A 22,480-nucleotide genomic window follows, 5' to 3' on the forward strand; every position below is an offset into this window, starting at 1 on the left:
ACGCATTAAAATGCTTTAGCTTACGCATATATATAATATATAATAAGAAAATGCTTATTGTCAAAGTTATAAATTGCCTAAATCCATTACTTGGTGTTCTCTTTATATTAATTAATAGAGAACTCGTGTAGTATACCTACTACGCTTAGCCTCTATATATACTTAGCGTGTGTCTAACCTATACTCACCTATATATGCCGTCCCCTCTAGGAATTATAGCATCCTTTCCTTCCGAATTAGAGCAGTAATTTAATCCTTAATATTAAGACTACTATATACGGCACGTAGTGTCTGCGTTTTATACTTCCTATATAAAATATAGTACTATAGTAATAGGATAAATCGACCTATATAATAGTAAGTAGTTTTATTTGTATATACTATGCATATACGGAGTATATATATAGTAAGGCTTAGGACATCTACCTACTTTATTACTTTAACTACATTATTAGCAAAGTTGATTAGTAGCTTTATTAGATATAGTGGATAATATATATAGGAATTTCGTATAACGAGGTAAATATAAGGATACTGTGCTATATTAATAGGAATATAGCAGTCTAACTATACACCATATATTCAGCCTACTGGCCGTCGAAAACGGATTCTGCACCTGTACGTGGTGACGGCTACGAACCTGGGTCTTCGAAGTTCAGACCCAGAGCCAACGCAGAGACGTTGCACAGCGCGTGCAAGTAGGACCTGGTGGTTGTATGCGTCGTGGGGCGTAGTGAAAAGTTTTCGCATGGGATGGTGAGATCTCGAAAACCACTACTGACGGTACCCCTTCACAATACAGCTACTAGTTCTCCTATCAAGCACCTGTGTAATCCAACGTGGATAAACAGCTTTCGATAACATCCCCTTACCCCCAATGGAAAGCATCAACGACCTCACATTGACGAACGGGCAACGAGCGAACGAACGAGCAAATATACGGCCCCTCCTAACCCCCAGGGCGATCGCCCGCGGAGCATGCGGTTACTCGCCGTCTTACTACCAAATACTACCTAGCAGCCTGGATTACGACCCACGGTTTTCCCTGTCTCCTTTTAACGGAGTAGTGACCCTTAGAAAGGGCCTAGCTGGGGCCTAGGCACAAAAGATACCCAAATACACAATATTCCGCTTGCTTATCTATATTACGGTAGTTAGAACGGATGAATCCCCCTTACGCCTTCGATGGCTCTAGGGGGGGGGAGGCATGGCGTATACGGCAATGGTCTATAAGAGATAGCATACAGGGGATGGTCAAGATATGGGACACAATGAGACAATAAGACACAGCAATCGATTAGCANGGCCTAGCTGGGACGTAGTGAACCCCAGCTTTNATNAGCTAGAGAAGGAAGCAGTGGTTCCCAAGGAGTTCGAAACATCCAAGGAGGCAGGACGTAGCTGTAGGCCCGCAGGGCCGCTGCTACGGACGGACATGGCAAATCGGGGTTTTTCATCCTACTGAGGTGGCTTATAGGGTTTTTCCTCCCCCCCAGCAGCAAGGGTTTTTTCCCGTCAATATTACTTTTCCCTTGTGTACGGAGTAGTCTGCGTGGGGCTAGATAGCATCCGTATCAGACGTTAATCAAAGAAGAATTATTATTATTATTATATTCAGCCTACTACCCTACCTTGGCCTTACGGGTGGTTAAATCCTACGTCAGCTTAGTATATGCATAGCGTATACATAATATATATATTATATACCACAATATTTTCGCTTTAACGTTGCATATCTAATATAGGTATATTCTTGTTTAACTTCCTAAACTCTATATTTAACGAGTAACTAAAGGTATTAAATATCTACCTAGGCAGTTATTAATGATAAAGGCCAGGTAGTATGCTATAGTTTAGTATTACTACTGCTAGAATAACTAATAAACTCTACCTATATATAATAAGTATATATTGCGCATACGCCGGACATATACGTACTCTATGTTAAAAAAATATCGTTAATCTACTTTTACTATATACACGTTCTTATATACTAGGGTAGATATACTACCGCTATAATTATAAAACACTGTGGTAGTAGCTATATATTATAAGTATATACCTAATATATATAGATAATACTTACTTCTCTATGCTTTGCTTAAGCATTTTATTAATCTCTACTACCTAGTATAGACGACTACTACGCTTTTATAGGTCGTTAATTAATTTAAGCTTAACCCTATTATATGCTAAGCATATACTAAGTATATCCTTATTAGCGTACTCGCAGTATCTAATACTACTGTATTTAAACGCTTAGTGGAATACTTTTTTACTTTCCTAATTGTTTTTACTAAGAAGCTATAGTTATATAATCCTAGGGCTACCAGTTTAATAGAATGAGAATTAAATCTACTAGATATATAAATACAGCATATACTTTATATGTGTATTGCTTACCTTTAATATATACCAATTAATAACCTTACGTACTATTTTTTTATCTGCATCTATAAATAGCAGAGGTATTACTTTATAAATAAAGTATGCAATTCCTTTTTTTCTAGTTGCTAGATATTCTGGCATTATAATATAGTCTATTACCTCTTAGATAATAACTTAATGCTTACTATTAGAGCTAATAAGTGCTTTATAGTTTTAGAGTGTTCCCTAGCTATTTTAAGTATATATAGCTTATATATAAAGTTAGATATAGTTTTACCTTAAAGAGACCTATATAAAATAGAAGCCGCTATTACATACTATCTTAACCCTCGCCCTCCTTATCCTCCTCCTTACCCTCTTTATCTTTAATACCCTCTCCGCCGATTATATTATCTTAAGAACTATCATCTTCGTATTTAATATTAGGTAAGCTCTAAAATGCCTACGTATACTTAGCATATGCGTAGCATATAGTTATACATATTAACTAATAGGCCGTTTAACCATCCTGCTATACTCTCGTTTGCTTTAATATAGTTTTCACTTATTATTTGTATACTATAATACGCGTAAATATATATATATATATATGTGTATGTGTATGTATATATATATGTCCTATATGCCTGCGTATACATAGCATATGCCCTGGATATTTTGGTTTGTGCGGTCGCTTAAGTTAAATGTGGCTACCAATGCGTGTTCTGTATGGGTAAAAGTGTGACCCCGCCGACCTTTTTCCGGCGCTCCATCGGTGACCCCGTTCAGCTTTCGCCGACCCCCATCGGTGACCCTGTTCAACTTTTCCGTGACCCTGCTCAGCTGCACCCCGGACGTCGCGATTTGATGCACCCATGCAGGGTCCTTCAGCATGTCATCAATGAGCGAGGTATTTTTCTTTTACGGTGTTTATACCGGTAGGCCTCATTCAATCTAGCAAATATAGCACTTTCCAATAAACAGTAATCAGTTACCCCTGTGGGCTTCATACCTGGGCGATTGTAGAGTCGCTGGGGTCCAGTAACATTTCCGCCTTCTCAATGGAATGATATATTGTATCTCACTGAATTGCCTTGATGTCTAATCTCCATTCTATTCACAACAGCAATCAACTCCGAACGCCGTCCATGTCAAAGCTGTGGGTATCGCAAGCAGAGATGTTTACCCAATTGGACTCCTTTCTGAAAGCCAGGATACCCCTATTTTCAAAACGCCAAAGACACCATGTGAATGCATTCACCAATGTCTAACGGTAAGCAGCCAACCACCATCCTTGATTGTGCCGATGAGTGCGGCAACCCTCAGTCGCTTTAGTCCTTCGCGCACCGCAATGTCATCCAAAGCGTGTTTTCCGTCAAAATATCTCAGAAGCATTGGCCAGAGCTCCCTCAGATCTGGGTCGGCAAAAGAGGCGCCAATGCGCTCTAGCCAACGTGCTTCGATTGCATTGGCTTTTTGTGGGGATAATATAAGGCTCGGTTTGAAACTTGACGGAGAATGCGGCGATATTTCCATCGATGCTGCTTGAGAAGGCGAAAATGGTCCTGCTCCAGTAGGTGATACGATGCTAGGAGGGGCTGAAGGGCGATTAGATTGTGGTGAGGTAGTATTCGTTGAATATTTGAAATGTAATGGTGATGGTCTACGTGGTTGATTGTGTGTTTGCGGTGATGATCCCATGCCACTGTTGGAGGTTGGAGGCACAGCAGTACGACCGCTGCTAATACTCCCTGCATCTGAGGACGGACGCGCAGGCGAACGGTAGGGTATCAAGCGTGGAGAGAGAATTGTAGAAGCTTCCATTGCTTCTATATCATCGGTCTGTGGTGAACGATGTGCAGGTGTCGCTGGCCAATTATTAAATAGCAATGACATCCTCTTCCCATTCGTGCCGTCTCCATTTGAGATAGAACCATCAATTGATTCTTTATCTTCGCCCTGTCTAGCCGCCGCATTTTGCTCCGTTATCTTCATCACGGCTTCACGCTCCATAGTAGCCGCTACTTCTGCCTTGATTTCCGCTGATACTCTAACCCAAGCAAACGTCCTGAGCTGAGTAACCCATCCTCCTCGCATGAGCCAGGCTAGGATTTCCATGTATGCTTGCGTGTGGTCTCTGCTTGGAATATATGTTCCATAAGGCCTTGGCGGACCTGAGAGCCAATTTAACATCTTTGGCAACGAAGGGAATGTCGGAAAACGGGCTGCATATGCTGGAATTGCAGAAGCAAGAGCACGCATATCGGCATTTGGCGAGACAATATATGTATCTCGCTGGTGGAGAGGTGGAATTAAACGAGCTCGGCGCCAATAGACTAGATGGCCAGCGATATACTCGATGTCCTGTGCTAGAATTGAATGCCTGATAGAGAGCTTCTGGAGAGACTTCGTAGGCGTGACATTACGAATGTAGAAAGCAAGAGGCGTAGCACTCTCTTTAGCATCTCCTTCCAGCTCCTTGACAAGAGTTTCTGTGTCCTCAAGTAGAAGGAGGGCAGAATGCTGGGTAAAATTGGTGTCAGTCTCGTCGTCATCAACAACGTTAGCAGTAGTAAGCCACAATCCAGGACTCTGTGGCTCCATAGCTGTCGGGATATATGGCGTGGAAATAGTCTGTGGAATCTGAAAAGATGTATCAAAAGTGGCATCGAGGTGGACGCGGGCGATTTTACAATTCGATATAGAATCATAAATGATAGCAATCGATTTTGCTAACGGAGACATGGCTATGATCTCATGCCATGTTGTAGAAATCGAACGCCCTAGACTCATCATCATTCGGTGCTCTTATAGTATAAGGAGTAGATAATGCTAGCTAGAAAACTTACCGTTCTCTTTTGCTTTATTCTTCAATGCCAAAATCCGTTTCGACTCCTTCCATACGTAATCGAATCTTGCTTGCTCATATTTGAGTGCCTTGGCATACTTCCTGACCACATTTTCATACATCTCCTTGACTCGAAGCTGATACTCTAATGCTGGTGGATTGAGAACAAACACGACGTTAAACATGGTCATGTTTGGCCCAGAGCTACCAGTCGACACACTCTTGGTATCAGATCCGGCATCTGATCCTACGCCTAATGCAGCACCAGACATCAATCCATGTCCGTAGCCTGGCTCGAACCCCTCAGGGTATACAAATTGGGGTTCTTCTGGTTTTTTGATATCCAAAGCCTCGTCCGCACCATTGATCTTCAAAGTGGCAAGCGCTTCGGCCTCGTTCTTATCCGTCTTTTCCATCTCCATTTCCCACCGCTTGCCCTTCTTCCAGCCACCATCGTCCCTAACAAACATAGGAGCGCCAACAAACACAATGCCTTCCACGCCTACCTCGAAACGTCTCTTGTTGAATGATTTTCCGGGAGAGAGCATCTTCTCTAACGCGTCAGCTTTGAAGCCTAAAACCGTTTCCCAACCTGCGCCTGTCCCATCCTTCCTATCCTTTCCATTCCCTCCGCTTCCCTTCCGCGAATTGGGTCCTACACCATCTTCAGCACCACCGCTATCATCTTCATCAATACCTTCTGTACCTCGACCCCAAGCCCCACTAGGAACTGATCTTCCCCGCTCTCGATCCCAATAACTCGTGCCACCGCTTCCACCTGCCAGAGCTGATCCCCTGCCACTTCTTCCTGACGCCTTGCTCGCAATCTCGTCTTCATCGCCAGCGCCTTCATCTTCGTCGCTACTACTACCCCAATCGCTGCTACTGCTTCCAGTATCATCTGTTCCAGTCGATGTTGTTGCTCCGTACCAGGCAGGCGCTGCGCTAGCTGCCAGCGATGTGGCCGAAGGGGAGGACGGCGGGTAATGGAATACCAAGCGGGGGCCAAGGGAGCGCGATTTAGTTACCAAAAGGATTGTATGCAGGGTCGAGGAAGGGGGGAGTGGAGGATGCATAGCGTGGGGTGGTGGTTGTGCGATAGAAAAGATCCTAATTAGATTCGAAGCTCGTAGCAGCAACTGCCGCTTAGCTAAGCCTGCTCGCGGATGAGGGGGTTAGTGAACTCGAACAAGCAGCCATGGTGGGTATATTCGTGCAACATCTATAGCATGATGCTCGTGTGTCATGGAAGCTTGCCTGTAGCGGGGCAGGCAGGGGAGCATCAAAGCTTGTCCGCCGACTCCTCCACCTGACCAACACTACCTCTCCGAACTCCACATAGAGACACGCAACGGCTCCCCCATTCCCATGCAGCCTGAACCAACTGGAACTGCCATGGCACAATATTACTGTCACCCTGAAATAGAATACGACTAGATGAGTATATGCTTGCCAATGCGCCCGTTGAGCACCCAGACGTGGATATCATACACAAAGATACAGGACCAGCCATGCATCATCCATATCCCCGACCAAGCCTGATGATCGACTGCTTTGTTAAAAGAGTGTGTGCTTGGGGAATGTCTGTATACATACACGACCGAAACTAGAGCTATGGTCATTAGAGTAATCGATCTCCAATTCCAAAGAGCGATACGAGAAATACAATGTTTCTTCGCTAGAGTCAAATAGTCTACATTGTCGCGCTCTGCGTCGCGCGTCCATATCCATCCCTTCAATCAAGGCATCAGCTAAATTGAGGTTCATGTAATGGCTTATGTCTGCTGGCGTTATGTAGCACACGAAATTCGGCATAGCGCCAGCAGTGATAAATCATCCTCTGATGATATAGATCTTTTTGAACCGACCCAATATCGAGTTGATCCAAATCGCAAGGTAAAAGAACCTCCCCCACAGCCCTGGCCTGCCTGCTTTCAACCCCCTTCACATTCTTCTCATCACGGAGCCTTAATCCTATTGATATTATTGGGTAGTTCTTATCGATAACATATGGACGCAAATCGGCGTTCCAAGGGATACGTATATGTAGCATAACTATCACATATATTTAAGCACGCATCAAACCCTAGCCATGGTAGGAGATGGGAAAGCGAGATCTTTAATTAACTGGTTTTTAAGAAATCTACCTCTAAAAATGGTTGCTTTACGCCTTATTTTAAGGGTTAGGAAGTCTAAGGATAGAGAAAGCTTGTACTATTTTTCAGCTAAATACTTCCTGCCACCAACGCCACAAAAACAAGGGTCTGGCCGGTGTGGGTCGGTCACCCTCCCTACTAGCGTCGACAGCGTATAAAGAACCTTTTGCGCTGCCCAATGCAGGCTTAACTCACTCATGTGACTTAGCGGGGGTAGGTATACCGGTAGTTGGATTAGAACTCTCCAACTCACGCAAGATCAAATTTCTATATACGATTCTTATACTATGTCCGCGTACTGTTACTCTCCACTTTTACCAGGGCCTGGCAGTATTCGTTTGCTTCGCCTGATGCCACACAAAAACAAGACTGCCCCTATACAATGCCAGCTCGTCAACTACTCTCTACAGGAATCGGGCGGAGGGACTCATCTGTACGAGGCTTTATCCTACTTATGGGGCGATCCAAAAGAAACTCTGCCCATCTCAATAGACAAGCATAACTTGCCCGTCACGGTAAACCTTCACGCGGCGCTATCCTGTCTTCGAGATCGCCGTTTTGAAAGAATCATATGGGTAGATGCTGTTTGCATCAACCAAGCAAATGAGATAGAGAAAGGACACCAGCTTCACTCTATGGTGAAGATCTACGGCCAAGCAAATCGTGTAATCGTTTGGCTCGGAGAGGCGGCAGACAATAGCGATCAGGCGCTTGAAGACATACGTGTTGCTGCAGAAGATAAATTTACGAACTCATCGAACAACGAAAAGAGTCAGAAAGCAATCCTCAAACTACTTGAACGACCGTGGTTTCGGCGCACCTGGGTAAGAGAGAAGACGCTCAACAATATCCGCAGAGTTACTAAAGGTCGACCTAGATATTTCAGGAAATCGCCGCAGCTCGATATGTCCTGATCATGTGTGGTTCCACGACGATCGACGGATATGCGTTCTGCTTAGGCTTGAAATCATTAAATTGTTTCGATGAAGCTCACCCAAACTTGCAGAATTTGGTCGGTTCAGTAGCTCTCTCTATGATTCCTGCAAACCAGGTCAGAAAAGAGGCGACAGTCACCGCAGCCATGTTTGGGATGACGGATGACGGCTATGCGAGGATGCCAGCAGCCCCCGACAGGCAGATCAAGGACATAATGCAAGATCCTGGTACTGCTTCTCTAGTTGACGTAGACTTGGAGCCAAAATCACATCCAGAAGACTCCGATTCCGATACAAGTGTCAGCGGGATATCAATGTCTTCGGTTGCACCATATACAGCGCCTCCATCCTCACAGACTTCCATGGAAAGCAATTTGGTTGCCACAATCGCTTCCATCAGATTGTTTCGGGCATTTTGTGAGGATGAGGACCTTGCTCCCCTTTTACCAGTGGCATTCCAGAAAGTCGGTTACAATAGGATCGAGAGAATTCTCTCTCGGTTGCTGCAGAGGCTTTCAAAGGAGTTAAAGGACGAAGTAGCGACTCCAACTGACCATAACGCACATAACTTCTTCCGACACGAAATGCCTACCCTCCGTCAAAGGCTAATAGAAAGATTTGGCAAGGGAAAAGAAGTATATCAGCAGCTCGCCCAGCAAAAAGTGGAGCCAATACCATTAAAAAGATTCCTTTCTGACAATGATAAGGAGGATGTTCCCTGGGCCAGAGATTCGAAATCCGAGGAAGTAGAAGTAAACTCTAGTGAGGATGACGATGATGCAGGTATTCCTGGGTATGATGCCATGAGAAACTTCCTGGTCGGGGGACAGCCCTTTCGTAACTTCAAGACCCGACTGGAAAGTGTGGTTCATCCGCCACCCGATGGTCCAACGGCCGGAAATTTTACCGATGCCATTCTCGAAGGAAGTAGCACTGAGACCAAAGAGGGCATGCAAACAAGTCTACCCCGAGCCAGCACAATTCCAGACCAAGAGAATCTGGATATTGATATCGCTGATCAAAGTGATAATCCACCTAATCCTCGAGCTCTCGAAGCGATCCAGGAGATAGCATCAGACCCCACAGATAATGTAGCTGCTGAGACAGTACAAATTCCAACGGTAAGAACAACAGATGAACGATGCCCTCAAGCGCCAGATATCCAATACGATATCTTCTTTACGCGTCCAATAACTCCAACTCTTTTGGATCTCTGCAAGCGGCTCACTGAGCAAATTGCTGGCTGTCCTCTGTCATGGTGGCCTCTCGCTGAACCGGAGAAGGAACTAAAAACCGGCTATACTCGAGTATATTCCAAACGCTTTGTACGTTCCTTCACCTACTCGCAACTGAACCCCGCTAACACGGACTTGGAAAGCGTGGTACGCGTTTTCATGATGATATTCCATCCACCTTCGCGGACAAACTATTTCCACGACTTGCGACCAGTCGTGCTGCCGCACCGAAGCCGGAATGGTGGACATTCAAGCGAGAGGCTGTCGTCCTTAATGACACGACTCTGATGCGTCTCCTCTACATGTACCCCACATCTGTAAGAGGTAAGGATCAAGGACCAGGAGGTATGTTGCTAGCAAATTGAGGTGCTTCCATCCTAAAGGGATAATATTGAGCGTTGTTTACTAGACTGTAGATCGTACGCATACGCCCAATCGTCACGGAACAGTGCCGCCAAGGGAGGTACGTCTCAATCTGCCCACGGTAGTAGTTCATACCAAACCTCTAGTCAGACGGCGGGAGGTTCTTCCTCTGCAGGAGAGAACGAAAGCACTGGGCATGGCGGATCGAGGCTATCAGGCCAAAGCGAAAGAGGAGACGGCGATTTGGCAGGAGAAAGTGGCGATCCTGGAGGAGGTGGCGCGGCCAGAGGAGGACAGGGGAGCTTCTTAGGAGTCGCGGATCATCCTAGCGATCCGGGCACCATTTTCCTCTGCGCCGACGTCGGGTTGAACGAAACAACGCTCCGGACAATCACCCCGAGCATGACAGATAGCATGACCTTCAGACAACTGGGTAAGGCCTATCGCAGCCTGTCGTCCCAGTGGCGGTGGCGACGAGTCACCGGAATTAGATTCTACCGCGTGAGTCCCTATACACCAAAACCCAAAAACGCCAATCCTCTGAGCCCCTTTAACAAAGACAAAAGAGAAAAAGGAGGGCGGGGAACTCTTCTTTCGAGTTACGTTCCTAATGCTTACCTATCTCACGCAGTTCAAAAGCTTCCTGCACAAAGAGTCATTGGACCGCCATTACGTCCATCTACACAAAGACAAGGAGCGCTACCCTAGCGAGTCGGACCCGGAGTATATAGAGTATCGCTTCAACCCTCGACCATGGCCACCCGAGACACCGTACCCGGGGCATGAGATCTGCTGGTACTTTCTGCACCCCGAAGACTGTGGGACGTCGAAAGAGCTAAAAGAAATGTTACCTGTGCGCATCAAAGGGCCCAATGTAACGCGCCGTACGGCTTTCGGCATGTACATTGAGGAGCGGTACACATTCTGGGCGGTAATTGTGCCCACGATGGTCCTTGTGGTGTTTACCCTTAGTGCCACACTCTGGTTCCTGCCTGTGTGGCTAAAGGAGCACCCAGGGGATTTACAGAATGCAACTATACCCACGATGCTGGCTGTTAGTGTAGTGTCTATTTTCAGTAACTTTATGATTTCTCTCTTTGTTGTCCGGATAACGAATTTATGAATTTGGATAAGGAGAGACCGAGAGGACCTTTCGCGGGGTCGTGTCATTAAGGAACCAATCAATTACGCCGTCTTGCAATCGAAGGGCCCAAAGCGTACAAAAGATATAGGAAGACAGATATTTTGATCACACCCACCTTATCTACTACTAACCGTTCTTACTTAGTACGGGTGGATAACTCTGTCGATGGGAACTAGCAAAAATAGTCAAGATGGTGTACAATACAACAGTATAGCAAGTATTACCATCAAGATATCTGGGTTATAATGCAAGTTTTGGATATACACCGCATTCTCTAACTCATTTCTATACAAGATTATGCTGTTCTTTAACATTTCTACAATTACGTCTTGGAGCCCATATTCTGTTACATGTCCTCTAACTCAAGTTTGCCTACTGATGTTTTAGGCCGCTCTGCTAAAAACTAACTGTGATTAAACCTGCCTCCAACGAGGGTTACTTTCCCTATCTAGTTTGGCCTGTAGGAGTGTAGCTAGTGGCGAAGCAAGCGGGTAGGCTAGCAGGGAGGGCGGCCGACCCGCTCCGGCCATACCCTTGTTTTCGTGGCGTATAGAATATATATACGTACGTTTTCGTGGCGTGCACTCAGACATTTGAAAGTCTCTTAAAAAGGACACGTTGCCGATGGCAAGGCCGGTTCGGGTGCCCGTAATGAGGCACCCGAAAATTAATCAAATTTGGTTTAGCGGACGATGAACCCTAGTCTGGAGCGAGCAGCTGCAAAAAGCCAGCACTTGGTGTACCTACGGTATTAATAGGTACCTAAAGTAGGAGTACCTATAATTACGGGGAGCACCCATAATGGAAGGGAGCACCTAAACGGCGAAAAAGCATTTCATTCACTCATTTTAATACCCAACTCCCTCTCCACCCCAAATCAAGCCCAAACCGTGTCATAACCTAAGGCACACCAAGATTCCAACACGCCACGCCACATTATCTACAAAGCACCATTCATAATATCCCTCAACACGGGCCTAGATCCCAAAATCCCCCTCTTCCCCGCCATAACAACTTTCTGCGGACTCCGCCTCCCCGTCCTCGGCACATCCGGACTCGACTTCAGCGCCTGAGACCGCCTAGCCTTCCTGCTATAGCCATTCCCCACAATCTCGCCCAACGCCTTCCGCTTTGTCGGCGACGGCGAGGGACTAATCACAATAATCTCCTTCTTGCGCGAACTCGGCGTCAAGCTGAGCCTCTCCCCACTCCGTATGGTCGGCCTCTTCACACTCCACTGTGTGGCATCGGTCTGCGTGAGGCCGTCCTCGAAGGCATGGCCCTCGACGCTCTCGGGCGTCAGATCCATAACCCAGTCGTTGCCGCGACACAGCTCGATCAGATCCTTCAGCAGCTCGTTCGAGGCCAGCGTCTTCGCGCTGCCGACGATGACGAGCTTGGACCTTGCGCGGGTCAGCGCGACGTTGATCCGGCGTTGGTCTTTGAGCAGATCGCCGACGATACCATCGGTGTTGCTGCGTACGCAACTCACGAGGATGACTTCTTTGTCGCGCCCTTGGAATTTGTCGGCTGTGTGCAGCTCTACGGCTTGGCCGCTGTATTGGCCGCTGTTGAGTGTTTGGAGGGAGGACTTGAGAAGCGCGAGTTGGCTGCGGTAGAATGCCACAATGCCTACGTCGGTGGCGGGGACGCCGGAGTTGAGGAGAACAGTTGTAAGTTGCGTGATGAGACATGCTTCGTGGGTGTTGACGATGCGTGAGCCAGACGCGGATTCTAGTGCGGGACCGAGCAGGTCGGTGTTCAGAAAGATGACTTTGGATTCTGGTAATAAGGCACGGGAGAGCCAGCATGTAGGCAGTTCAGGGCCGGGACAAGCCAGGTGGAAAGGAGTTAACACGGACGTAGAGCGATGGTAGTAGTTGAGGCAGGCGATATTCGGGATAGCGAGACTTCGTGAGGCCACAGCCTCTGTACCGCACTTCAATCTCCCGGAATATATTAACATGTTTGAGAGAAGCATTACATCTGCGCACATGCGGTACTGATGCTCTAGCGTCACAACTGCTTGTGGATGCCGCTCGCTGAGTAGTTTAAAGAGTGATACGTCTAGCCCTTCAGCTGCAGCTTCCTTGTTTTGTACTAGAGGGGGCAGTTGAAAGTGGTCTCCGACGAGAACAAATGTCTTAGCCATACGGATCGGGCCTAAGCAGACAGGCAGTGTGATTTGAGAAGCTTCGTCAACGATACAGTAATCGAAGATTCGTCGGCTAAACAGTGGATGACCGATAGTGAGGCAAGTTGTTGCAACAACCGGTGGTGCTATCCATGATTTTTCAAGCTCTTCCACACTCTGCTTGGGTTCGACGGCTAATGTAGCAAAATCTCTGACTTCAGGGTGGATCTTTGAAGCAGCGCCAAGGCGCAAGATGCCAATGTTGTCATTGCGAATCTTGAGGAGAATATTATCGACGGCGGTATGTGTATAAGACGTCAGAAGTACGCTCTTACCCTTTGCAACAAGGGCGCGGATAATGTGTGCGATTGTTGTTGTTTTACCGGTACCTGGCATACCTAGAACGAGAGCGTAGTCTTGAGCTGACATGACCTTCTCAATCGCAGCCTTCTGATTTGAGTTCATTGACATCTGCGTTGAAGGAGTGGGAAGGGTGTAGGCGTTTGCGCTGGTCTTGAAGGCTGGTGCGTTTCCTTCGACAATGAGAGATCTAAGCTCCCTCGCTTTGAAGACGCTGTCGTCCATCATTTGGATCAAGTTATTACGAGCTGCCGCCATGCCATTGCTGAATTCGTCCTTGTCTAGGCGATAAAGTACTGGCTCTTCATCCTCTTGTGGCTGGGATTTCGCATGAGGGGAGCCCTCTTTGGAAACCTCCATTATGCCTGCGAATGCTTGGTTCTTTTCTGGGTCGAAGCCAAGCTGCTTGGTGCGGGCATTGTGTAGCCTCCTATCGACAGCAACGGTGATACAGCGCTTGCGGACGTTCGTAACGTACCCGTTTGCGAGAGCAAAATGCCCTTTCTCATCTGAGATGACGATAGGTTCTCCGGTGATTAGTTGTGATTCCACAAAAGAAAATCCTGGAGGTGGTTTTTGCTTGACAAAAGTATAACTGTAGCGGTTGATTTTGGATCCGTCATTGGTTTCGAATGTGGAGCCAGGTTCAAGAATAACGTTGGAAAAACATCGTCCCAATTTCTCTCGTTCGATACTGAGCATGGTCCACAGCTCTCTCCTGAATTTCATCATATCGGACTCCTCTTTTGTCAGCAACGTGTCCCATTTCCTCATGAACTCCTGATCAGAGGGCCTTAGGTAGCGGACAAGGTCGTCAAATCGCTCCTTTGCTTTCTTTGGCAAGATTTCCCCGGTGCCATCTTCAACGAGTTTATGATAGAGAAAACAAGACTCCTGAGCATAGCATTTATTACATTTATGGTCTTCTCTGAGCATCGGAGGCAACTCGAGTCTCTCTCGAACATAGCAGGCGAGCTCATTTCTTTTCATTACCATGTGGCGGATTTCGTGTCTTATAGCTGGTATGCGATTGATTTCGGACGTCTCAAGATAGTACAGAATACCATATGCGATTTCAACATCTGATGAGAAAGGTTAGAGGTGTTCAAAGTAAAGTATATAATTAACTTACCATATCGGTCAGACAAAAGTAAAGTGTACAGTGCTGTTTGGGCTCGATGCGATGAACTGGAACTATTTTTTCCTGTCTTGATTTCGAAGGGAACAGTAAGAACCCTCTCGCCTAAATCATCCTGCATGACTACTTGAACAGTTGCGTCAATGTTACCCTTCAGCCCATATTCAGGTGACCAAACATGTTCCTCAACGTCTAAGAGCTTATTTATGCTCATTATTGCCTGTCTGCCATTTCTATCCTTTACTATTGCATCTCTCTGATTTTCATGTTAGCATTGCATATGTGGAGGGAAGAAGGCACACCGACTTTTGGTTTGGCACGGACGAATATTTCGGCCCACGATTGCAACTCTGGGAGTTTGGATTTCAGGTGATCTAAAACTTGCTCGACAGAAGCACCAATCTCCAAAATAGTTTCAAATTTTCTTGGCAAAATATCCTGAATAGTGTTGTGGAGCCATTCAGAATCCCATCGGTTTGCCTTTAGAGCTTCTTGAAACAGTTCATGAAGAACAGTACCATAGAGCATTGGTGCATTAGCTCTGCTTGTTGCTTTTACACGATCCTGCAAGACGGCACGACGGAGACAAGAGAATGAGTCCGCGACAACTGTTGCAGAAATGAGATGATCCGGATGTAAGATGAGCATGCCGTTGGCATCATCGATGAGACATTGTCCAGTAGGCGTGAACTCGCCGATGACATGAACGAACGATCCTGGAGTGCACGGAGTGTCAAACCAAGACTGGCGAAGTGTTACAGCTTTAATCAATTTGGTCTTCTCCTGCTCAACAATCAAGACCTATTCAAAGAGTGAGAAATGATGAATTTTAAGGACCAAGGGCTAAGCAAACCTTCTCAGGATATTGATGGCCTCTATCGCTCTGATAATGGCCTTCAGTGACTAGAGTAACGAGATAACGTTGAATAGCCCGGGCGGTCCTTTGACTCTTCAATTACTTAGTCATATTCTTAGACGGACGAGATTGATAGATACATACAGGAGCTTGGCTAGCCGCACTTGCATTGTAAGCCTGCGTTGCCACAGCTTCAGCCGCAGCAAATTGTTCAACATCGATATCATCGCTACCAAACTCGTCATCGGAACATCCATTAGCGTCAAAATTTCCTACAGCCGCCGGTGCAGGTGTGTTTGGTAGTGAAATAACAGCCTTGGTCCTTGGAGAGCCTTGAGCTCTTGTCGGTGTTAATGCTGGTCTGCTATCGTACAGCGAGGCGAGGTTCTCTAGGTCTGCAGCGAAGTTATCCTCATCTCCAAGACCAAATTCATCATCACTGCCAATGGAATCATGCTTCATCGGCTGGGCTGTGATAGGTGGATTCTGAGTATTAAGATTTTGAATCGAGTTGACTGGAATGCCTGCGTCGACGGTCGCAGAGACATCAGCTGTACAATCTGCAATCTCAATAGCCTCGACCATATCCATATCAATATCGCCATCTCCAAATTCAGATGAATTTGTCGACTCTTCCTTTTCTATACTGCCATGCTCGTTGTCTGTGGTTGGCTCTCGAGGTTCCTTGGGGCTGAACGGCGGTTGGAAGTCTTCAACGTCTTTCATATGTCCATGTGCAAGTCTTTGTAAAGGAGATGCAGAAGGAGCCTCGTGAAAGTCTCCGGTTTCGGGCAAAGGGGAGGAGCTTGACGGAAGGCTTGACGCCTTTTGCTTGGGTGGTTTTGCGAGAGTCTCTTGTATCCTTTCGACAAGTAATCCAACTTTCGATAGCTTGGATTTCCCGTGCGGTTGTTCATCGGCGGTGCTTCGAACTCCGAAAACGTCCTCTCCATCCTCCCTGAATACACCTCTAGTTTTCCTCCTCTTCGTTGCTGACGTTGGCCATTCTAGCCCGCAGCTTGCCCATCGGCGGAGTCCACTTACACTTCCAGCAGTCGCTGATGAGTGTGGAGACGATTCGTTGATGAGACGCGCAAACGCAATACCCTTATTTGTCGTTGGAGTACCATTATTACCGGCATTTACAGTGTAACGATTCCATAATTCAGCTGCCGGATCCGCCTGAGGAGTCTTCAACATCTGTTGCATATTTTGGAGGTCAAATGACTCATTGGCAACTAAGGAGGGAGAGGACTCTGTTTGAGATGGCCCAAGCGGAGAAGAGCTCCTTGCACGCTTCTTGCTCCTCCGTGGTGCAGGCGTTGCCGTAGAATTGGAACTAGTGGGCGATTGTGCCATCTGCCAGCATAGTTGTTCTTCAGGAGATATATTGCGTGTCATAGCGCGTTTTGATCCATCTGAGTTCCCCACCAGGACCGCTAGCGGCAATCTTGTCGCTGGAGTCGAAGGAGGACATGCCTTTGATTGAGTGAGTTTAGGTGTTTGGTTCGTTTTTAGCGGAACAGAATCTCCTTGCGATTTTGGTATACCCTTTAAGTTTTCTGTTCCGAGCTCAATTAGCCGGTTCTCCTTGTCTGCATCGTTATCGTATTTGTCGGAAGCCGGTCTTCCCTCAATGAATTGGAAAGCTTTCAGTTTCGACTTGGTTTGGGTAGAAGCTGAGATCGGTGGGCCCGTCATGGTATCCTTTGTGGTATTGTTCGTTCGCGAAACATCGTTGGCACTGCGCGTTCGATGCCAATGTGGCCTTGCCTAACGAGTACCACACATTAGCATTTTAAAGTTAATAATATTTTTGGGGGAATCAGAAGTACTTTCGGCTTGGGGTCTTGATCAAAGAAAGACCTCTGACGACTTGACATAAGGATGCGGGGAGAACTAAAATGTCGCGTCTAGCTACCAAAATCTGAATGAGGATGGTCGTGATGATGCCGGTCGACGCGTCGGGAAGATGCCATTAACAACACGGTCGCGTGGCTTATCCGGGTGCCAAGAAATTCGGCATATCCCTTAACCCGTCAAAATTGGTCCTTCTCTTATCGATAAGAATTAGACCAATCGGAGTGGTTAGGTAAATAGTCGCACACCCCTAATTACTGCGCGCACACCCCCCAATTACTGCTCGCACACCCCCCCGAAACGGGCTTAGATCCTTCCACTTCAAGTTAGAATATCACGTGTGTTTGACTTGTTTACACCCAAATCGCGAAAACAACACCACGCGCCCATACCAAGAGCCTACAATTGTAGAGCGTCGTCGCGGTCGCGGTCGCGCGGCTGGCTGGCTCTACTGCTGGCTCTACAAATCGCATCAATAACTNCACNCAGCGGGAGCTCTTAGTATTCGAGCGAAATACTGGCTGCACTACCCGCGGGTGCCACGTGGGCACAAGTGTAGGCGCAGGTGTAGGCGCGGGCGCGGGCGCGGGTGTGCTCAGAGGCAATCTACAGATGTTTAAATAGAGACAGCAGCACCCAATCTAGTTCTTACAGCGTCTCGCAGAGCACTCCGTAGTCCTACCAGTTAACTTAGGACAATCTTGAAGATATTATATTTTAACACTTTGATTTTCGCGATTTGGGTGTAAATAAGTCAAACACACGTAATATTCTAACTTAAAGTGGAAGGATCTAAGCCTGTTTCGGGGGGGTGTGCGACTAGTAGTGGCCATATAAAATACCCAAACAATAATAGCGAATCTGTCGATCGGAAGTCCGTGCACCGATTGTAAGAAAAGAATGAAGACTCTGTCTATTGAATGTGGCTCTAATAGCCTCTATATATACATAGGAAAGGTGTAGGAAATGAGAACGAGAAGGGGGTAGGGGGGTGGCAACGGAAACAAGGGATAGGTGACCGAGTCAATGACCGAGTCAATGACTGAGTCAATGACTAAGTCAATGGGTGGTAGCTGAGTCGGTGATAAGATAACCTGATTCAGGTCGACAGAATCTTTATCGATAAAGATGGGCGCTGACGGGTTAGGGGATAGAAAACAGTTATGATAATCTACACAGAGACATATGTCGCCACAGACGGTTGTACGTCCTTCAAAGCTTTCTTAGGGCATGAATTGAAGGCTGGTGGCTTTCCTGACGTGTTCGTTTTACTGTCTGGAGAAAAGAAAATCTTGGGGCGTCTAAGCTTGGACCTCATCCCACGAGCTCCCACGCCTTCTTCCCCAGCTTTTGCTGTGTCTCGTGCAGCGGCGTGAAATAACTCTTCCTTCTTCCCCCCCGTAGTCGCATTCTTTCACTCTTTCACGTCCCGGGAAATAGCCAGCGCAATGTCTTCCGACAAGCCGCTCCCATTTGTATACCAGTTCGCGGCAGGTGAGTGGTTCAATTGCGAAAGAAAGCCAGAGACATGCTTACCCAACAATAGGTGCCGTGGCTGGTGTGTCTGAAGTAGGCCCATTATGACTCAGGATGAATACATGGAATGATATGCTGATATGCTGATATGCAAATGGCAACTAGATTTTGGTTATGTACGAAGGACTCCCTCGGCTTTGTGTATCCTAATACTAACACAATCGCAAGGTACCCGCTAGACGTCGTCAAGACCCGAGTGTAAGAAGCCCGAAATGCGCCGCAAATTGTAAAGGCTGAACATAGAACAGTCAACTTCAAACTGGCAAAGGTGTTGGGGAAGACAGCTACAATGGAATGGTTGATTGCTTCCGGAAGATTATTAGAAATGAAGGGTGCGAGATAGATTCAATACTTTTGTGGTGACTGGAGTCTAACAACCTTTTGTAGCTTCTCAAGGCTCTATCGTGGGATCAGTGCACCAATTATGATGGAAGCGCCTAAAAGGTAAGCCATTGCTCCAGGTCTTAATTACCGGCAACTGTAGGCTAACCTCCGCTTTAGAGCTACAAAGTTTGCCGCTAATGATGAATGGGGGAAATTCTATCGTAATGTGTTCGGCATAGCCAAAATGAACCAATCGCTCTCCATCCTCACCGGCGCAACCGCTGGTGCAACCGAATCCTTCGTCGTCGTGCCCTTCGAACTTGTCAAGATCCGGTTACAAGACAAGGCACAGGCACATAAATATACAGGCATGCTGGATTGTGTGCGCAAGATTATTACACAGGAGGGGCCTCTAACACTGTATCAGGGTCTGGAGAGCACCATGTGGAGGCATATCCTTTGGAACGCCGGATACTTCGGCTGCATCTTCCAGGTGCGAGCACTACTCCCTGCAGCCAAGGACAAGAAGGGTCAAATCTCCAACGATTTGGTGTCTGGTGCTATTGGTGGCACTGTCGGAACAATCCTGAATACACCAATGGATGTCGTCAAATCTCGCATTCAAAACTCTCCCAAGATTGCAGGCAGCGTGCGAAAGTACAATTGGGCATGGCCAGCACTTGGGACGGTTATGAAAGAGGAAGGTTTTGGTGCGCTCTACAAAGGCTTCTTACCTAAGGTCCTACGGCTGGGACCCGGAGGAGGTATTCTGCTCGTCGTGTTCACTGGGGTCATGGATTTTTTCAGGAAAATGCGTGGGGACTAGACTCCTCGCGGCTCGAGGATTGGTCACCTATGTTTTTTTAAAAGATCTAGTGGTTGTAAGGCGTAGAGTGTACACTTGCAAATCGCTGCAAGCATGTAAAAGTAAAACAAACCGATCTCATGTGACGTAGTAGTCACATAGAATTCTAACATAGACATACCTGGGGAGGCATAAGAAATTCTTACAAAGGCTAGTCCATCATCCTTCCTTAACTCGTAAGTCAGCGAGTGGTGATTTCGGTAGTGGAATGCTTGCATCGCCTGGACCAAGCATTCAGAGGTGATGCCACAATCCTCCACCAATCAATTTCGTCTGTTGTCTTAAGGTCGACGCCAGTAAGCCGTCTTAACTCCAGCCTGATATCTTGCATCGCTCGATTCATCGGGTTTCGCGAGGCTGTATTCGGTATTCAGCCTATCGACGATGAAAGGTCAGTCCAATAAATCACAGCTTTACTAGTCGATGTGACTTCATATGCTCCTCGCTGATCCCACGTTGCATAATCCCTCTTGACATCCGTAAGCTCATATCCCTCTGCTTCTCGGTCCAATTATCTAGATCCAAGATCCAGGGAGACGAACGAGGAACCCCATTAATACGACCTAGCTCAACATTTAGTTCGCCAGTTAGAAATATCTTTTCCGCAGCTACGTAAGGGCGGAGGATAAACCTAATTGTTAGAAACAGACTAATTAGAAGAAACCGAATAGTGTTACTCTAGAGGTCTAGTAGAAGCTTAAAACCAAGAAGAGCGACGAAACAACTAAGCGCGGTAAGGGTGAGCTTTCAATGTAAGACTATGGAGCATAAAGACTGCATATAGGGAACTTTGATTTTCGCGATTTTCGCTAAGTCCTACTATGGCGGTACCTTGTGTACGCAGATGTGACCAGGACGCCTCGCAAAACGACTTAAAATTTTGAAGTTCTCGCCTAGCAAAATTTCCCTATATGCAGTCTTTATGCTCCATGCTCTTACCAATAACTACACCGCCCCAATGCACGATTCGTCTGGGCCAGCGCCCTGCGTTGCTAGCGGCATGCAGATGATTTCTGGAAGTACTGTGGTATCCGGCCGAATTTTTGTAACTGCACCGTGCATGTTGGACTGCGCAGTGGCTTTGGTAAAAAATTTGTATGCCCCCTCTACGGCGGAGTAAAAACTGGCCGAAATTGGCACGTGCGTCAACACCAAAAATCTACTGTTTACATGTAGATTTCAACACCTTTTTGACAAAGAAATGGATCAGGGATCAATTCAGAAGATGTACGATTGGTATACTAAAAGACTATACAATTGCGAGCGCGCGGGAGGCCAAATGACGAGATATTAGCTATATAATATATATGATTTTTTGGTGTTGACGCACGCGCCAATTTCGGCCAGTTTTTACTCCGCCGTAGAGGCCTCCCCAAGCAGCTATTTATACTATATATTAGTAAATTAAGTTAATCTGTAGTAATAGGAAAGGGTAAGAGAAGGAAGGAAGGAAGAAGGTACATTATATTGTATATAAAATAGTATGTTGATTGGTGTATTGAATTGTCCATGCGCTGCAGGGAGCCCCTGCTGCAGACGCCACATTTACAAAAGTTTGTCCAGATACCATATTAATAGGTCGGCGCCAGTGCTCGACGCCAGTGCGCCCACCATCCTGAATTTTTTGTCGCCCTGACGTATCCGTCATATCTATCCGAGTCGTCTCTTCGGCCTTACTGAAGAAGTAAATAACATCCGTCAACCCTTTAATTCGAAGATAAAATTCTTGTGTAAAATATCATACAAACTGGGTCGGGGGCGTGGGGTGGGACCTACATGTCCAATAGAATATGGTACTTGTTAACAATATGAACAATAGAGAGGAAATATCACAACACCTAGATTAAAACATACCAAAGCCCTAGTTCAGCATGAGCAAGCTTCAGAAGTAGGCGCAGCAGCAAGCCCGCTTGATATTTTCACGCACTCTCTCCCACTCCCTTTTCTAGCACTCCCTAGCCCTCCCTGATCCTCCTAATCCTCCATTACCCACCCCGGCGCTGCTCATACCCCTAGCTTCCCTTACTTCTTTTCATTCTAATCCTCATTTTTAAATCATTTCTATTCTTTAAATATGGCAAATCCCCAGCTTTCCGCCGAATCCATCTTCAACATTCTCCTCAACATCTTTAATCTCATAATCAACATGGGGATGCTGTGGCAGTATACTAAGAAAAGTGCGCCTTACAGTACGATATCACCATCGTAATACGGAAAGATCTTTGCTAACTATCTGTCTCATCAGTACAACAAGCCCCAACGCCGCCAGGAGCTTAGCATTATAGACTCAACGCGATTCAAACCCCTTTGGGCAGACACCTTCGCGTCAAGTTGGAAGGGTGTCCATAGTTTACAATGT

General features: G+C 46.6%; 6 protein-coding genes across 6 annotated transcripts; 3 read left to right on the forward strand and 3 right to left on the reverse strand.

The window, feature by feature from the left end:
- Window positions 1–3,624: 3,624 nt before the first annotated feature.
- K441DRAFT_546772 (uncharacterized protein) lies at window positions 3,625–6,291 on the reverse strand (the record flags this gene model as incomplete). Its single annotated transcript, XM_067642883.1, has 4 exons — window positions 3,625–4,196; window positions 4,302–4,326; window positions 4,366–5,150; window positions 5,217–6,291. The coding sequence occupies 4 exons, from the start codon at window positions 6,289–6,291 to the stop codon at window positions 3,625–3,627; spliced, it is 2,457 nt and encodes an 818-aa protein (XP_067506960.1).
- A 1,367-nt stretch (window positions 6,292–7,658) lies between these two features.
- On the forward strand, window positions 7,659–8,386 carry K441DRAFT_529770 (HET-domain-containing protein; the record flags this gene model as incomplete). The annotated part of the gene is made up of 2 exons (XM_067642170.1): window positions 7,659–8,195; window positions 8,249–8,386. Coding segments are annotated over 2 exons (675 nt in total), but the record flags the coding sequence as incomplete, so codon positions are not given.
- Window positions 8,387–8,404: 18 nt separating this feature from the next.
- On the forward strand, window positions 8,405–11,027 carry K441DRAFT_674900 (uncharacterized protein; the record flags this gene model as incomplete). The annotated part of the gene is made up of 4 exons (XM_067650809.1): window positions 8,405–9,631; window positions 9,685–9,886; window positions 9,951–10,405; window positions 10,536–11,027. The coding sequence occupies 4 exons, from the start codon at window positions 8,405–8,407 to the stop codon at window positions 11,025–11,027; spliced, it is 2,376 nt and encodes a 791-aa protein (XP_067506962.1).
- A 787-nt stretch (window positions 11,028–11,814) lies between these two features.
- On the reverse strand, window positions 11,815–13,337 carry K441DRAFT_655311 (uncharacterized protein). Its single transcript, XM_067647831.1, has one exon. The coding sequence runs from the start codon at window positions 13,198–13,200 to the stop codon at window positions 11,989–11,991; it is 1,212 nt and encodes a 403-aa protein (XP_067506963.1). The 5' UTR covers window positions 13,201–13,337; the 3' UTR covers window positions 11,815–11,988.
- A 1,308-nt stretch (window positions 13,338–14,645) lies between these two features.
- K441DRAFT_362563 (Dna2-domain-containing protein) lies at window positions 14,646–17,450 on the reverse strand. Its single transcript, XM_067641392.1, has 4 exons — window positions 17,372–17,450; window positions 15,681–17,309; window positions 15,534–15,629; window positions 14,646–15,481 (listed from the first exon to the last, which is right to left on the reverse strand). The coding sequence occupies exons 1-4, from the start codon at window positions 17,417–17,419 to the stop codon at window positions 14,924–14,926; spliced, it is 2,331 nt and encodes a 776-aa protein (XP_067506964.1). The 5' UTR covers window positions 17,420–17,450; the 3' UTR covers window positions 14,646–14,923.
- A 1,133-nt stretch (window positions 17,451–18,583) lies between these two features.
- Window positions 18,584–20,153, forward strand: K441DRAFT_655313 (mitochondrial 2-oxodicarboxylate carrier protein-like protein). The gene is made up of 7 exons (XM_067647832.1): window positions 18,584–18,890; window positions 18,943–18,965; window positions 19,038–19,048; window positions 19,101–19,130; window positions 19,181–19,264; window positions 19,320–19,376; window positions 19,434–20,153. The coding sequence occupies exons 1-7, from the start codon at window positions 18,845–18,847 to the stop codon at window positions 20,080–20,082; spliced, it is 900 nt and encodes a 299-aa protein (XP_067506965.1). The 5' UTR covers window positions 18,584–18,844; the 3' UTR covers window positions 20,083–20,153.
- The last annotated feature ends 2,327 nt before the right edge of the window (window positions 20,154–22,480 follow it).

Source organism: Cenococcum geophilum (assembly GCF_001692895.1).
Source record: "Cenococcum geophilum 1.58 unplaced genomic scaffold K441scaffold_9, whole genome shotgun sequence".
NCBI classification, from domain to species: domain Eukaryota; kingdom Fungi; phylum Ascomycota; class Dothideomycetes; order Gloniales; family Gloniaceae; genus Cenococcum; species Cenococcum geophilum.